The following is a 17,441-nucleotide window of genomic DNA, read 5'->3' as shown; positions in this document are numbered from 1 at the left end:
CTTTACACGTAATTAAATAAAATGTGCAAACAAAATGACAAAGCCGAAAATAAAGTACTTCTATTTGAGATTATAAGAAAGTCATTAATAGAGTACTGCTAAGTAATGCAGACGATAAGTAGTAGTCATTGAAAAGTAAGTGCTTATGGAAGTACAACCCATTACCGTGTTTTTGCTGGATATGTAATTCAAAATGTAATTAAGTTAAAATGGAATTCTAAAGCCACCAATCGCCCTTAATATGGGAACTAAGCCTTTCTGAGTTTAGGTTTCTCTATTAAAACGAACGTTTTATAATATAATATCTTCTGTGTTTCCTCAGCAAATGTTTCGATGTTTATTTATAAAAAATATTTTAGATTCTAATCATTATTAATTAAAAATTTAAATATTTAGAAAAACACTTTATTTTATATGATTATTAAGTAGAAATTTGTGTGATGCAGTTTAAATTAAAAAAAAAAAAAACAAATATTTTATTTTTAATATATTTTTCCTTTGTATAAAATATGAATAAAGTTGTCAAAATATTTTAACAGTAAATATGACGAATTCATTTTTAATAAATAATAAAATTTCATTAAAACATATTTACTTATCCCTTGAGGCCTTTTACGAAATTCAAATAATATATAAAACAACCCCTTTAGCAAACCTTTAACTACACCCCTGCAATCACATACATAAAATATTCACTTTAATATCCCGGGCCGACCTAGTGACCTCTCTGTAAAATACACAGACTCTCCACACACACACTCTTAGTCATATACCAACAATAACACAACTAAACTAGTAAAATATTACAGTTACAACATCACAAATAAATACCTTTCTATACAATAGAAATTGAATGAAAAAATTTAATTTTTGATTTTTAATATGACTTGGTAACCCTATGTAAAGGAAACACATAGCAAATTTACTCAGAGACACAAGACCAAACCAGAAGAGAGTGTAAAATCTAACCGAGTCCTTATAATACAGATTAAAAAAAATGTGTACTAATATTTTTGTATTTCTTTTTTTCATGTATTTAAGTATACGAATATATGTATATATTTTTTTGTTAGTAAGTATTTGTTGTAATGTTTGTTATTGCAGAGGGTGTTGTAAGGTGGGACTATACCACCAAGGAAATTTAAACACAAACTCTGTATAGATGTTAAAGAAGCTGCTTGCTTAACATAAATAAATATTGTAGTCCTATGTTGAAGAATATAGAAGTTTATTTGTATGTATCGTTTGTACTTTTTTTTTTTTTTTCCTCTTTTGTATCCTAGACCAAACGTAAAATTGCTGTTAGTAGTGGTTATTTTGTAATGAAAGAAAAAAAATTTGTATTCATTGAAGGGTGTTGTTAGGTGTTTTTCTATCAACTGGTACTTATTGGTACTATTGAAAAAAATTTTGCTAGTTTTCAGTTTTAAGATTAGGTACATAATTTATTTAAGGGACATCAGCTTCTTTAAGTCTCAAGACAATGTATATTTTTATACGCATCATCTGAAAAGAAGATTGATTTTGTCATTCCAATTGTTACGCATCGAAATAATGGTCGTAGATTCACGTATATATAGTGAGGCCCTTATTAGACTTAGAAATGATATAGACATGTCCGTCCGTCTGTCGATAGAGCCCAAAAGGCAAAAGCTTACAATTCCACCAACATTGTTATTGATGTATTTTGTTTTTTATTGGAAATGGGCAAAATCAGCCAAATATAAGCCTTCATAAAGGGTATTCTTTAGATAATCACTTTATCGTTTATAACTGGCTTAGAAATACCCGTATCGTTATTAAATTTAACTTAAAAAAGTTTTTATGGCCCACAATCTCTCTACCAAACATTAAAAGAATAGATCCATAATTGATCCTACCCCTCTTACTGAAAATCACTTGATTATTAATTAACCTTTAATATTCATGGTTCAATTAATCATTCTCTCGAAATCTCTATAGTTCTATCCCTAATTGACCTAAGTTCCCATAAAAGGCTATCTTTCAAAAATCATACTTATGATCATATTAATATCTATATATGACAAGGTCTTAAGAGCCAGCCTTCAAGTACATATTACTCTAATTTATTTAATTTCGCTAAATCCTAAATTTAAGCGGGTTAAATGCTTTCAGTGGCCTTGAAATGGTTGAATTCGATATACAAATTTGTATTCCTTTAAATTGCAACTACGATACGGATCGATACCGCAGCAGTTTGCTCTCAGACATTTAATATAAGACGTTTTTTAAATTAAGCGTTCTTAATAAATTTCCGGGAGAGGAGGACTAAATATGATAAAATTGTAATGTTTTTGAAACTAAAACACATTTTATGACTTATGATTAATAACCCAGTAAAACTTTGGTAATATTTTTACTTACATACCGCCTGCATTACTTTTAAGTACTCTAATAATGACCTACATATAATCATTTACATAAGTGCATATTTTGTCGGCAAATTTTGATTGTGCGTAAAATCTTTTTAACTCCCTATTTGTAATGACTTGTTTAAGTACTTACTTGTGCTGGGAACTTGCACTTTATTAACGACTAGAAATTTGGAATATTTGTGGTTTCTCTAATGAAGAGTCTGGCGTACATTTTTGGAGTAACATATTAATTAGTTTCACGAAAACCTTTGTCACCTTTATTGGAATAAAGTATTCTTAAAATTTTCAAAGATTTTATCAAAATTTTATAAACATATATATTGAATTAATTTCCTTAAATGAAAAGTATCAAATGAAATGTATCAACATTCAGAATGATTGGTGGGTATAGAACCCATAACACTGAACATTAATTACTTTCAGGAGCTTTCCGTTTTTGTAAATTTATTTTTCAAAAAAACTTTAATTGAAAGAACTTCTGTCAAGTTTGAAAAATTCCAAAAATTACTTTTCCTCCAAAAGTTCAATCAAAAATAATGGTTCTTCCGATAGGTGCTCTTTCTGAAATATTTTAATTAATGTAAAAGTTGTGTCATGTAATTGTAAGTAAATTCATCACATAGTCAACTACCTTGTTGTGTATGTAATTGCGCAATTATAAGTAATAGTAATTGATCACTGCTCAAATACACATTACAAACAGTTTTAATTGGCAAAAATTGGCAATTGCTGCAAAAGTAATTGAAAATGTAATAATTACCGCCACCCTAAAAATTGTGAATTAGTTGGGAAATTATTTATTTAGAACAGGCTTTGGGGTTTGACTGCATTAAGTAATTCATCGCATTGTCAATGTAATGTAATTGTAATGTGTAATTGAGCAATAACCAATTACTTGTAATTGAAATATTGCTTTTAAAAATTATGTGTAATGTTAAATTAAGCAATAAACAATTGAATGTAATTGAAGTAGTTGTAATTGGAAAAACTTAAATAACAATTACAAATAATTTTAATTGGCAAAACATTAATTTCAATTACAAGTAATTTTAATTGGTGAAACTTTAATTACAATTACATTACTTTACTTTAATTACAAGTCTAATTCAATATTTATTTTAAAAATTTGTTCTCTATAAACATTTTAAAAGGTACCTAACAGTACTAAATACTTTTCGCTATTTGCTGTAGCTTCCCTATCTTATCTACTCATCTCAGCATCACTCTGTGCTAGAATGGTTAACAAGTAAAGTTTCTATGCAGATTTTTTTTCTATTCGGTTTTTGCCTTGGTTCTATTTGCTAGTGAAAATAAAAATAATGTACTAATTAGCCATGTTTAAATTAAGCTTCATGTCAAACCAACCAAACCAACAGGAAGAGTGGTACTTTGAAGTACCAAAGAAATGAAAAAAAAAAAACGAATAGAAAAAGAAATATCCTACAGAAATGCTAAGTTAAAGATAGAAAGAAATTCACAAAGAAATGATATGATCCGGTGGAAGAGATTGTGTTTTTTTTATTTAAAATTATTTAAAGTCTAGCTAAAAAATAAATGAAATATTAAAATGTCTGTAATTATAAACAGGAAATTGTTATAGTTTTATATAAAATACACAGAGTTTGAGATTTTTTAGTTTTCTTTTTAATTAAAATAAAACACTTAGAATTTTCTTATATTTAAAATTTCTTTAAAATGTGTTAATATTTCATTATATGTATCCTTAAGGTTTTCTTTTTTATTTTAATTTTCACTTTTTTATCACAATTTTCTTTTGAAACTTTTTTTCTTTCTGTACTTATTTAAAATTTTGCACAAATTTTATATATTTTTCAGAATTTTTTTTTTCTTTCTGCAATCTTTTGTATACCTTGGTATTATTATTTGAAAAATACACATCCGTTTTCAATAACAATACACCAACAAATACGTCTACGACGTTATCCTATCCAACTACAACTGAAAGGAAAATTTTCACTTCACAAATTCTCTCAATAAAATCATTTATACATCCAGCCAGCCAGTCATCTATCTATCGAAACATTTCAAACTAAAAGCTTTTCATTTAAAACATCTTGAAAATTGTTAGCAACAACAATATAAAGTATTGAAGAAAAATTCAGATAAAAATGTGTACAGCAGCTTCTTTGATTAAATGTGTGTTTTTGGGCAAAAACAAGGATGCTGTATCCTTTTTTTTTTGATTTTGGCTCTAATAACAAGATTCTGCGCAGTTTTTCTTTAGGTTAAAACTTTTTGTGGATTTTGGATTGTGGATTTTTTCTCTCGAAAGTTTAAAAGTCTATAAAAAGAGAAGGTTATACTATGTTCAGCAGGACAAACGTATTCCCCTTGTTGCAAATAGGGGAATATCTTTACTTTATTTTGCGTAGTTGTTTCTTTTTATTATCTCTGTGTTTTCCTTTTTCACATTCAGCATGTTGTTGTTTTCCTTGTTTTCTATACTGTTGAGTAAAAGTAGGACAATAATGTTGCTTTGTATTTGAGCATTCTTATCATTGTTGTATTTTTTTGCATTTGTTTTCTATACATTCTAGTCTATTTACTATAAGGATTCTTTTACTATGACAAGTATGTATGTATACAGGATGTTTTTGTTTATGTTTAGGTTTTGTTTATATTTTAGCTTGATGTTGGATTTTTTTTTTTTTTCTTGGAATTGTTGTCATTTTGTTGATTATTTTTCGCTTTTTGCAACATAAACCGCTTTGAGTGGTTTTAATGCAATGTAATATTATATTACGACTATTGTAAATACTTAGTAAAAGTAATGAAAATGGATTTAATTATAAAAAACAAACTGTTAAGATAGTAGTTACTCCCTGGGTTGTTAGACATGAGAGTTATTTATTTTTATTTTTTTGCTTAAAATAAAACTTTGAATTTAATAGTTTTAATGCAACTATGCAAGTGTTTGATTAAATAAGAGGAACAATTCTTAAATAAGTATAATATTTAATTTAATGAAAATTATCTATATATAGAACATATTTTGATAAATTCTTAATTTAAGAATTTGGAAAATAACTTATCCTCAAGTGGGACTCGAACTCGAGCCTGAAGAATATTCAATTACTAATGAAAATTTTCAATAATTTCTCTTTTAATAGAAATTTCATACAAAATTTTTGATAAGTTTTCTTTCTACAACTAATTTTCTTTTTAAGAAAATTTTCGATGAAAATTATTTTTATGGAAAATTTTTTATAAAAATTATTTTTATGGACAATTTTCCTTAAATTTTCACTTTATAAAAAATTTTCGATAAAATCACTTCTTTTATAGAAAACTTTCGATAAATTATCTTTTTATAGAAAATTTTCAATAATTTTTTTTATAGATTTTTAAATAAACAATTTTCAGTAACTTAGAAAAATTTAATAATTTTTAATAGAAAAAACTGAATAATTTTTAAAAGAAAAAATTAAATAATGTTTAATAGAAAAAATTTTATTATTTTTTTAAGAAAAATTTTAATAATTTTCTTTTAAGAAAAATTTCAATAATTTTTGTTATAACAAAATTTTAAACAATTACTGAAATTTCTTTTTATCAAAAAATTTCCATTAATTTCTTGCAATAAATTTTCGATAAATTTTTCGATAAATTTCAATTAAATTTTAGAGACAAATTTCGATAACATTTCCTTTTATATAAAATGTTCAATTAATATTCTTAACAAAATTCAATAAATATTCTTTGTATAGAAAAATTTTAATAAATTCTGTTTTTATAGAAAATTTTCAATAAATTTCCTTTTTATAGAAAACTTTCAATAAATTAAATTTTTATAGAAAATTTTCAATAAATTTACTTTATACAGCAAATTTTAAATAAATTTTCTTTCCATAGAAAATTTTAAATTAATTTTCTTTCTATAGAAAATGTTCAATAAATTTACTTTTTATAGAAAATTTTCATAAATATTTCAATAAATTTTCTTTCCATAGAAAATTTTCAATAAATTTTCTTTCTATAGAATATTTTCAATAAATTTTCTTCATATACAAAATTTTCAATAAATTTTCTTCATATACAAAATTTTCAATAAATTTTGTTTATATAGAAAATTTTCAATAAATTTTCTTTCTTAGAATATTTCTAATAAATTTTGTTTTATAGAAAATTGTCAATAAATTTTCTTTTTATAGAAAAAATTTTCAATAAATTTTCTTTTTATTGAAAATTTTCAATAAATTTAGTTTTTAAGAAAATTTTCAATAAATTTTCTTTTTATAGAAAATTTTCAATACATCTTCTTTTTATAGAAATTTTTCAATAAATATTATTTTTTGTAGAAAATTTTCAATAAAATTTCATTTTTAATAAAATTTTTTTTAAAGAAATTTTTCAAAAAATATTCATTTAATATTTTCAATAAATTTTCTTTTTAAAGAATATTTTCAATAAATTTTATTTGTATATAATATTTTCAATAAAATTTCTTTTTGTAGAAAATTTTTATTAAATTTACTTTTGTAAATAAAAAATTCTATAAAATCTCTTTTATTAAAAAGTTGTCAATAATTCCTCTATTTTTAAACTTCCGGCATTTTTTCTTTATTTTAACTATTCTCGATAAATTTTCTGTTTGTAAAAATTTTCAATTAATTTTCGTTTTATAGAAAATTTATGATGATTTTCTTCTTGTAGAAGTTGATTACCGATACGTATTATTTTTATAGAAATTTTTTGAAAGTTTTATTTAAGAAAATTTTGCGAAAGGTTCATAACTTTTAAAACTTGTATTTGAAAATTTTTGAATTTAAAAGCGGTTTGATTCTTTTTCAAAATCTTTGTACCTATTCCAACCTACACCAACCTAAAAGTGTTAATGATTACGGCGAATTTGCTCTCATTTGAAAGAAATTCACCACCAACATTATGCTCCCCATATTTCAAACCCCAACCTTACCAAACAAATAAAAATATGTTCTCCACAATGCGACGTTTGTTTTAACATTTCTTCTTCTCCAACTTGTTTTGCTTGCCAAATTCGTAATCACGTAAAATACACAAAAATAACAAGAACAAATTACAGCATATTTTACAGGATTTTATTTTATGTTGCCGTTCGTAAGGCGCAATACAAATTGTGGTATGAAAGTATACATACGTTTGCACAGAGTAAATATGTATGTATGTGTAGATTAAATATTTGTATATGTAGTGGTTAATAACAAAATCAACAAAAATAACAATGTCTATGCTGTTGTAATTATGTGTAGTATGGCATAATCCCTTGGTATGCGACGTAAATAAAATTGACAATATGTGAAGTATACTTTGCAAGGATATTTTTGAGGAAATAAAGAAAGAAGTAATATTTTGCGACATTACACAATAGCAATATTGTTGCTATAAGGAAGACAAACGTATTGTTATAATTCTAAGGGAAATATACTGTTGCGTTGTACTTTTTGTGTTTAAATTGGATGGGGAAAAAGTAATTTCAGCTAATTAGCACAGAAATTTTGAAATACGTAGAAAGAAAGAAACGTTTAAATTTAGTGTTAAATTCTTTAATCAGTATTTTATATTAAATTCATTCCCAATAAAATACGTATAGAATTTCCGCACATAAATCACAAATTATATCACTTCCAGTAAAAAATAATGTTTGCTGCTTTAATCTGACAAATATGTCACAAGATTGCAAAACAAACACCCATCGAACCACAAACACACCCATACTTAACATTTAGTCATTGACATTTCTATCTCTATAATCACTTCAAATAGACGACAACGTCAACATTAAAGTTAAAAGAAGGAATCTCAGTGTCTAAAAAATAACACCTGAAAACGTGCATTTTATATTCTTCTTTACTAGAGACACTTTTAATGCGACTTCTATAATATACTACAAAATTTGTCCGTAAGTTCTTTATGAAAAATCTTGTATAAATTCTTGATTAATGGAAAATTTGAGATAAATGAGTTATTTATAAAAAAAACTGCTGATTCTCGATTTACTAAAAACTGTGCAAAAAAATTAAAAATTACAATTCGTTTTCTAGAAATATTTTGATAAATTCACAATTTGTAGAAAATTTTCGATGAATTCGGAAATTCAAGATAAAAAATTACGATAAATTCTCGATTTATAGAAATGTTTCGATTAATTCTTGATTTTTAGAAAATCTTCTATAAAATCTCTACAGAAAACATTTTCGTTAAATCATTTCAATAATTCTCAATTTTTAGAAAATTTGCTATAAAATGTCAATAAATAAAAAAGTCTAGAAAATTTATCCAAATTTTCTATAAAATTAAATTTTATCTAAAATATTCTATAGTAAGAAACTTCATCGAACATTTTCTACAATAAGAATTTTTATCGAAAATTTCCTATAAAAAAAAAATTATCGAAAATTTTCTATATAAAGAAAATTTAACAAATATTTTCAATAATATGAAATTTTATCGAAAATTTCTAAAAATAAGAAATTTTATGAAAAAGTTCCTATAATAAAAAATTTTATGGAAAATCGTCTATAATAAGAAATTTTATCGAAAATCTGAGATATGAGATTTACTGAAAATTGTCTTTAATATGAAATTTATCAAAAATTTTCTATAATATGAGATTTATCGACAATTTTCTATAACAAGAAATTTTATCTAAATTTTTATTGAGAATTTTCTATAGAATGAAATTTTCTCGAAAATTTTCTATAATAAGAACTTTCCTCGAAAGCTTTCTATAACAGAAAATTTCTTGAAAATGTAGGAGGAGGTCTTTTACATAAAAGACAATTTTTCATAATTTTTCTTTAGTAAGAGATTTTATTGAAAATTTTCTATAGTAAGAAATTTGATCCAAAATTTATTATAGTAAGAAATGTTATCGAAAATTTTCTATAGTAAGAAATTTCATCGAAAATTTTTTATAGTAAGAAACTTAATTGAACAGTTTTTATAGTAAGAAATTTTCTCGAAAATTTCCTATAAAAATAAATTTTATCGAAAATTTTCTATAATAAGAAATTTTATCGAAAATTTTCTATAATAAGAAATTTTATCGAAAATTTTCTATAATAAGAAATTTTATCGAAAATTTTCTATAATAAGAAATTTTATCGAAAATTTTCTATAATAAGAAATTTTATCGAAATTTTCTATAATAAGAAATTTTTTTTCGAAAATTTTCTATAATAAGAAATTTTATCGAAAATTTCCCACAAAAAGAAATTTTATCGATAATTTTCCACAAAAAGAAATTTTATCGAAAATTTCCTATAAAAAGAAATTTTATCGAAAATTTCCTATAAAAAGAAATTTTATCAAAAATTTCCTATAAAAAGAAATTTTATCGAAAATTTCCTATAAAAAGAAATTTTATCGAAAATTTCCTATAAAAAGAAATTTTATCGAAAATTTCCTATAAAAAGAAATTTTATCGAAAATTTCCTATAAAAAGAAATTTTATCGAAAATTTCCTATAAAAAAAATTTTATCGAAAATTTCCTATAAAAAGAAATTTTATCGAAAATTTCCTATAAAAAGAAATTTTATCGAAAATTTCCTATAAAAAGAAATTTTATCGAAAATTTCCTATAAAAAGAAATTTTATCGAAAATTTCCTATAAAAAGAAATTTTATCGAAAATTTCCTATAAAAAGAAATTTTATCGAAAATTTCCTATAAAAAGAAATTTTATCGAAAATTTCCTATAAAAAGAAATTTTATCGAAAATTTCCTATAAAAAGAAATTTTATCGAAAATATCCTATAAAAAGAAATTTTATCGAAAATTTCCTATAAAAAGAAATTTTATCGAAAATTTCCTATAAAAAGAAATTTTATCGAAAATTTCCTATAACAAGAAATTTTATTGATAATTTCCTATAACAAGAAACTTTATCGAAAATTTCCTATAACAAGTAATTTTGTCGAAAATTTTCTATAACAAGAAATTTTATCGAAAATTTCCTATAAAATGAGATTTTATCGAAAATTTCTTATAAAAAGAAATTTTATCGAAAATTTCCAAAAAAATGAAATTTTATCGAAAATTAGAAAATTTCTTATAAAAAAATTTTAGCGAAAAGTTCCTATAATAAGAAATTAAATTAAAAATTTCCTATAATATGAGATTTATCGAAATTTTATAGAAAATAATAAGAAATTTAATTAAAAATTTCTTATAATATGAGATTTATTGAAAATTTTCTTTAATTAAAAAAGAATTTTCTGTAGAATGAAATTTTCTCTAAAACTTTCTATAAAAGAAAATTTCTTGAAAATGTTTTTAAAAAGACATTTTTTAGAAAATATTCTATAAAGTTAATTTTCTTAGAAATCTTCCATAAAAGATTTTCTTGAAATTTTCACTTGAAAATGTTCTATAACAGAAAATTTCTCGAAAATGTTCTATAAAAAGAAAAAAAAAGTTTTAAGTAAAAAGAAATATTGTATAAAAGTAAGTTTACCAACTATTTTCTACAATAAGTAAATTTGGCAAAAATTTCAACAAAATTCTCTCAATTTATAGGAAATATTCGGTAAATTCTCTTTCTCGATCTAAATTTATAAAACAGTTTTCATAAATTTCAGTTGAAGTTTTTATGTAGGGTGCAAAAACCACATGCTTTTTGTTCCAGCAAAACATCCTTAATTTTCTATAGTTTTGTTCATTAAATATTTAGGAATACAAACGGCACATGATTAAATCAAAGACTAAGAAACAGAACAAAAAGTAAAGATTAGGGCACAAAAAAATCAAAATACAAAGAAAATTTAATAAAAAAACACATTCACTCCTTGCAACATACACAAAGAGAGGAACAACATAAACACACCCATAGAACGTTTAATGTTGCAGTGGCAAAGATAAGGCATCAACAACAACAATAAGAATGACAACAAAAACTTATAATATAAACATGTGTGTTAAATCTTTTAACACTAGATTGTGTCGAGATTTCTTTTCTCCATTATAGCCATGTAGGTAAGTTTGTTTGTTTGCCAACATACAACACAAAAGTAGTGTAGTAGTGCAACAACACTAGAGGCACTGCAAACTGCTACTGCAGCAGGAGCAACAACATGTTACTAAGTATGTAGCATTTTTTCCCGATTGGTAGATGTTTGTATGTGTGTTAATTTTTTTTCTCACACCCATAATGAAAAGAAACTTTTGTTTTTTAAACAAAAAACTAAGAAAAAATACAAACATTTTACAAAAAGCACAAAACTTTGCCGTTCATTGACATAATAATCTGTATAAATAATAAAACAACTACAACAAATGGTGGCACACTTGGCATTCGTTGTTGTCGTCTCTTACTTTTTTAATAAAAATAAAATTTTATTTCCGTTCCACTGACACTACCAGTTATGGTTGCTACAAACCAAAACAACACAGAAATTGTGAACAAAAAAGGTTAAAGGAAAATATATTTATTAGTGTTGTTTTTATAAGCCACCTGGGAAAATTTAATTGCAATAATAAAACTGACACGTTTTAATTTGTAACTATTAATATTAAAGTTAAACTAACTTTCATTCTATTTGGTGGAAATAAAAATCAAAAAAATATCATTCAATTTCTTAAGTGATTTAAAATACGTAAATAGTGAAAAACTACCCTGCTTTTAGAATAAAAAAACTAATTTGCATTTTATAACGTTGCCCCCAACAGCCACAAATCGTTAAATTAATATTTAAATACGCAATTAATTTACTGCTGATTATCATGAATAAATAGAGATTGGTTGGGAGAAGAATTAAATTTCTTGTCATAAAACTTAGAGCTAATTTACTTTTATATATTTTATAGACAATTCTTTATAGAATATTCTCTATAAATTAATATAATATTTTTAAAAATATTCTTTTTATAAAAAATATTCGAAAAAATTTCTTTTAAAAGAAATTATTCCACAATTTTATTTTTAGAGAAATTTTTTAAAATTTTATTTTTAATAAATTTTCTTTTTATAGAAAACTTTAGATAAATATTTTCTTATACAAATATTCGATAAATTTTTATTTAGATAGAAACTTTTTATAAATTTTCTTTTAAATAGAAAATTTTGATAAAATTTCGTTTTTATAGAAAATTGTAGATAAATTTTCGTTTTTATTGAAAATTTTGATAAATTTTCTTTATAAAAAATTTCTATAAGTTTTCTTTTTACAAAGAATTTTTTTTTCGTAGAAAATTTCGATAAATTTTCCCAGTTTTATTCTAGTTCAGTTCTAGTTCAGTTCTAGTTCTGCTCTAGTTCAGTTCTAGTTCAGTTCTAGTTCAGTTCTAGTTCAGTTCTAGTTCAGTTCTAGTTCAGTTCTAGTTCAGTTCTAGTTCAGTCTAGTTCAGTTCTAGTTCAGTTCTAGTTCAGTTCTAGTTCAGTTCTAGTTCAGTTCTAGTTCAGTTCTAGTTCAGTTCTAGTTCAGTTCTAGTTCAGTTCTAGTTCAGTTCTAGTTCAGTTCTAGTTCAGTTCTAGTTCAGTAGTTCAGTTCTAGTTCAGTTCTAGTTCAGTTCTAGTTCAGTTCAGTTCTAGTTCAGTTCTAGTTCAGTTCTAGTTCAGTTCTAGTTCAGTTCTAGTTCAGTTCTAGTTCAGTTCTAGTTCAGTTCTAGTTCAGTTCTAGTTCAGTTCTAGTTCAGTTCTAGTTCAGTTCTAGTTCAGTTCTAGTTCAGTTCTAGTTCAGTTCTAGTTCAGTTCTAGTTCAGTTCTAGTTCAGTTCTAGTTCAGTTCTAGTTCAGTTCTAGTTCAGTTCTAGTTCAGTTCTAGTTCAGTTCTAGTTCAGTTCTAGTTCAGTTCTAGTTCAGTTCTAGTTCAGATTCTAGTTCAGTTCTAGTTCAGTTCTAGTTCAGTTCTAGTTCAGTCAGTTCAGTTCTAGTTCAGTTCTAGTTCTGTTCTAGTTCTGTTCTAGTTCTGTTCTAGTTCTGTTCTAGTTCTGTTCTAGTTCTGTTCTAGTTCTGTTCTAGTTCTGTTCTAGTTCTGTTCTAGTTCTGTTCTAGTTCTGTTCTAGTTCTGTTCTAGTTCTGTTCTAGTTCTGTTCTAGTTCTGTTCTAGTTCTGTTCTAGTTATGTTCTAGTTCTGTTCTAGTTCTGTTCTAGTTCTGTTCTAGTTCTAGTTCTGTTCTAGTTTTGTTCTAGTTCTGTTCTAGTTCTGTTCTAGTTCTGTTCTAGTTCTGTTCTAGTTCTAGTTCTGTTCTAGTTCTGTTCTAGTTCCGTTCTAGTTCTGTTCTAGTTCTGTTCTAGTTCTGTTCTAGTTCTGTTCTAGTTCTGTTCTAGTTCTGTTCTAGTTCTGTTCTAGTTCTGTTCTAGTTCTGTTCTAGTTCTGTTCTAGTTCTGTTCTAGTTCTGTTCTAGTTCCGTTCTAGTTCTGTTCTAGTTCTGTTCTAGTTCTGTTCTAGTTCTGTTCTAGTTCTGTTCTAGTTCTGTTCTAGTTCTGTTCTAGTTCTGTTCTAGTTCTGTTCTAGATCTGTTCTAGTTCTTGTTCTGTTTTTTATAAATGAATTTTTTATATAAAAATTTTTTGAACAATTTTTTTTCGATAATATTTTTAGTTAATTTTTCTTTTAATGTAAAATATTTAGATGATATTTTTTCGATGTAAAATTTTTAGATAAATTTGTCATAATCATTCAATATAAGTTCGTGAATATTGATTTATTTTCAAACCTATTACCCTTAAGGGTTTTTCATTGAAAACCATTTAGAATTAATATTTCAAATTTAATAAGTATGAAATCATTCCCAAATCTTTTCCTAAGCAGTGATATAACAACTTTTTATTACGTTAAAAAAACACAACAATTTGTATAAACTATTTTTTCACCATGTTCCATTTAAATGTACGAGTACAAATTAGTGCGCCTGGTATTCATAATAAATAGAGTGCAAATGTGCAAGTTTATTTTACAAAGTGCTTTTTTATAACAAAAAAAAATTGTAAAGAAAAACGAAATTGGAAAAAAATATAGTGTTGAATTCAAAAACAACCATAAATCATGCACCACATCATAAACAATAAAAAAAGTACAAGTGAAACTGAACTAAAACAAAAATTTGAAGCAACAACAGCAGCGTAATTTTCTAATACAAATTGAAAAGAAAAACTATTGCGGAAAAAAGCGTTAATAATTCTATAAAATTTATTGCATAAAGCACAACATACTAATAAGAATTTAACAAAATATATGAATAAATTAATTGCAATTATTTGCTAAATTATGCAGTCAGACTATCTCTAGGCTTGCAAAATTAAAAATTTCTTGTTAAATAATTCCAATTTTGTTAAGAAATTGAGAAAAAAAATATTGAAATTAATATTAAATGTATTTTTGTTTTTTTTTAATAATTTTTGGTTTTTTTTCTGTGTGCCAACCAACCTTCGGAATGGTGGTGTAGAAATCTGTTCCAGTTGTGTGCTGGATTGGTTTCTTTGTTGGTTACTTGAATGTCAATAAATATTTTGGTTTTCAATTTTTGGTTTCGCGCGATTTCACAAATAACAAGTGTATACATATTTTTTTTTTGGAACACAAATAAAACATGAGATTTTTTCACAAAAAAATAAAGAAAGAAACATTAAAAGTAATCAATATTAAATATCGTATGGTATTTTTTTTAAAATATATTTTTTGAGATTTTGACAGTAATAAAAAATAAACAAATTGAGAAATGATTAGTACCCAATAGAAGAACAGTTAGTAAAACACATAAATAAATAATTAAAATAAATGTATTGAAAATTTTAGAGAAAAATTATAAAAAAGTGTTTAAGTTTTTGCCCTAAATAAACATTAAATTTATCTTTAACAATTTAAGTTTTTTTTTTTAATTTTCAACAAGCACAACACAAGGAGTTTTGATATAAAAACTTAAAAATTTCCTACTTTAAAAATATATGACATAAATGAAATAATTTTCTTAAAATATTTCCATATAAGGATTGACAGGGAAACATTGACTAGTTTTTTACAATTGGAAATAATCTAAAAGGTTTAGTAAGTATACTATTTGAAATTTCATTACTTACTTGGCATTTTTAGGCCGTTTAGCATCGATTGGAAAATCATCATCGAAATCCAAATTGAAATCTTCTCCCAGATCTCTAGGCACCAATGGTGTTCTTTGATGGGCTGGACTTGTGTGATACCCATCGGCATGTAGCTGTTTTGTTTATAAATCATTTTAACAAATCATTCATTTTGTTTTTTTATATGTTTAAACAAATAATTTTTGATTTATTTTAAATGTTTGTTTTCAGTAACAAATGTTAGTGAGTGTTTACAATGTAGTGATTTGTTTTTGTGTTTATTTTGCCATAAATATTTAAGTGGAGTTTGTAAATGGGGAAGAAATTAATAAAAATATTATGTTAAAAAAAATTAATAAATTATTCTGGTTGATTTTTTTTATTACAAAACATATTTTTCTAATAAATCACTCAACATTCAACAAATGGTTATGAAATATTTTTTTTTTAATTGGAATTGAATAAAACGTGCAGAATATTATAAAACACTTATAGCAATTTTGAAGAAAAATTGTAAAGCATCTTTAATTTTAAAATAATATTTGTATCAAGACTTTTGAAGATTTGAAACTATTTTCGAGTATGGGTTTTATACACCAATTATCCCACTATTTTTCAGAATTCAGTGAAAACAGCAAAAGCTTCAAAAGATCGGAAACAGAGATATAAGCCGTCTTGGCTTAAATCGGCGGTGTCTGGTCGCCGGCCAAGTTTTGGCAAGCCGAAGAAAACTATTTTCGAGTATTTCTATTTTTTAGAATTCAGTGAAAACGGCAAGAGCTTCAAAAGATCGGAAACAGAGATATAAGCCGTCTTGGCTCAAATCGGCGGCGGTTGGTCGCCGGCCAATGGGATACACCAATTATCCCACTATTTTTCAGAATTCAGTGAAAACAGCAAAAGCTTCAAAAGATCGGAAACAGAGATATAAGCCGTCTTGGCTCAAATCGGCGGCGGTTGGTCGCCGGCCAAGTTTTGGCCGCCGACTGAAAAACTTATATTTTTCTTAAAAAATTTGAACTGAGTTGACACTTTTTTTCAGACAAATTGAAAAGAGTTGCCGCATAATTTTGTCATCATATATAAAAATTGTAAAAAACTGTTAGAAACAATTTTTCATAAAAACTACTGTAATAATGACAAGTTTCTATAGAAAACACTTTACAGATTTACTTTTCTATATAACAAACCAAAATAAACACATTTTTCTATATAACAAATGCATATATAGAAAATTTTGTGAAAAGAACAAATTCTCAGCATAGATTTAGCCGATATTTTAGCCGCCGGCGGTATATTTTATAACAAGCTGCCGCCACCGACCAAAAATGGTCGAGCCGCCGCCGTCGATCACTGTGCGTCGGCTTGTATCTCTGAACGGAAATTCGCTGCAGAATTCCGTTTAATGTAATACTGATTCGGTTCTGTTTTACATCTCTTCTAGTTCTGTTTTACTTCTGTTTCGGAATTTTTGTCATATCTTCCATATATATGGACCGATTTAGCTGATTTTAGAGTCTGGTGACGGTAGAGACAAAGTCACATCTGTCGATTTGGCAAAAGAACAAAAAATGGCTTCTCATGCTCTACGTGCTCAAAGCCTCAGTTCAGTCTGGATTAACGTACATGCCCTTGACACCTATATTGAAAACAATAGCTCAGAGGGTCAGTCGTAAATATAATTACATCGGTCATGGTACCAATCTATAAAAAGTAAGTAGACCGTATGCGAGGAGGCAGACTACTGCACAAACCTTTAATAGAACCCTCCGAATTCGAATAACAACAAGAGTAGACCGGGCTGTAAACACTGTCCTTCTCAGTCTACACTGTCCAAATCAAAGACTGTTATAGGTACTAACGCAAGTTAAATCAAATATGTTACATTCAATGCAATAGTTATTTCAAAATCAATAGTTATTTAGGTGAAGAAGATTCGGTACAAGCCTCTTATATGATCTGAACTGTTTCAAGGATCTGTCTCTAACGAATCTAATCAAATTTGTTTGAAGCACCTACTTCATCAATCGT

At 25.4% G+C, this 17,441-nt stretch overlaps 1 protein-coding gene across 15 annotated transcripts in view; it reads right to left on the bottom strand.

Annotated features, from left to right (window-relative positions):
• Nucleotides 1–17,441, bottom strand: part of LOC119601014 (proton channel OtopLc) — a 107,307-nt gene that overhangs the window by 40,334 nt on the left and 49,532 nt on the right. For 9 of the 15 annotated variants that reach the window (XM_037951642.1, XM_037951649.1, XM_037951647.1 and 6 more), the window contains one exon: nucleotides 15,411–15,544. In XM_037951642.1, coding sequence (XP_037807570.1) covers nucleotides 15,411–15,544 — 134 coding nt within the window. Of the gene's footprint in view, nucleotides 1–4,266; nucleotides 4,418–14,760; nucleotides 14,824–15,410; nucleotides 15,545–17,441 lie in introns of those variants that run through there. The other 6 variants (XM_037951645.1, XM_037951650.1, XM_037951651.1 and 3 more) reach the window with 3 other exon arrangements.

The sequence above is a fragment of the Lucilia sericata genome, unplaced genomic scaffold, assembly GCF_015586225.1.
Source record: "Lucilia sericata isolate MDLA Ls3-8-SP2 unplaced genomic scaffold, ASM1558622v1 Contig000135F_arrow, whole genome shotgun sequence".
Lineage (NCBI taxonomy): Eukaryota > Metazoa > Arthropoda > Insecta > Diptera > Calliphoridae > Lucilia > Lucilia sericata.
The sequence above is the reverse complement of the archived record's forward strand: the minus strand, read 5'-3'. Positions and strand labels throughout refer to the sequence as shown.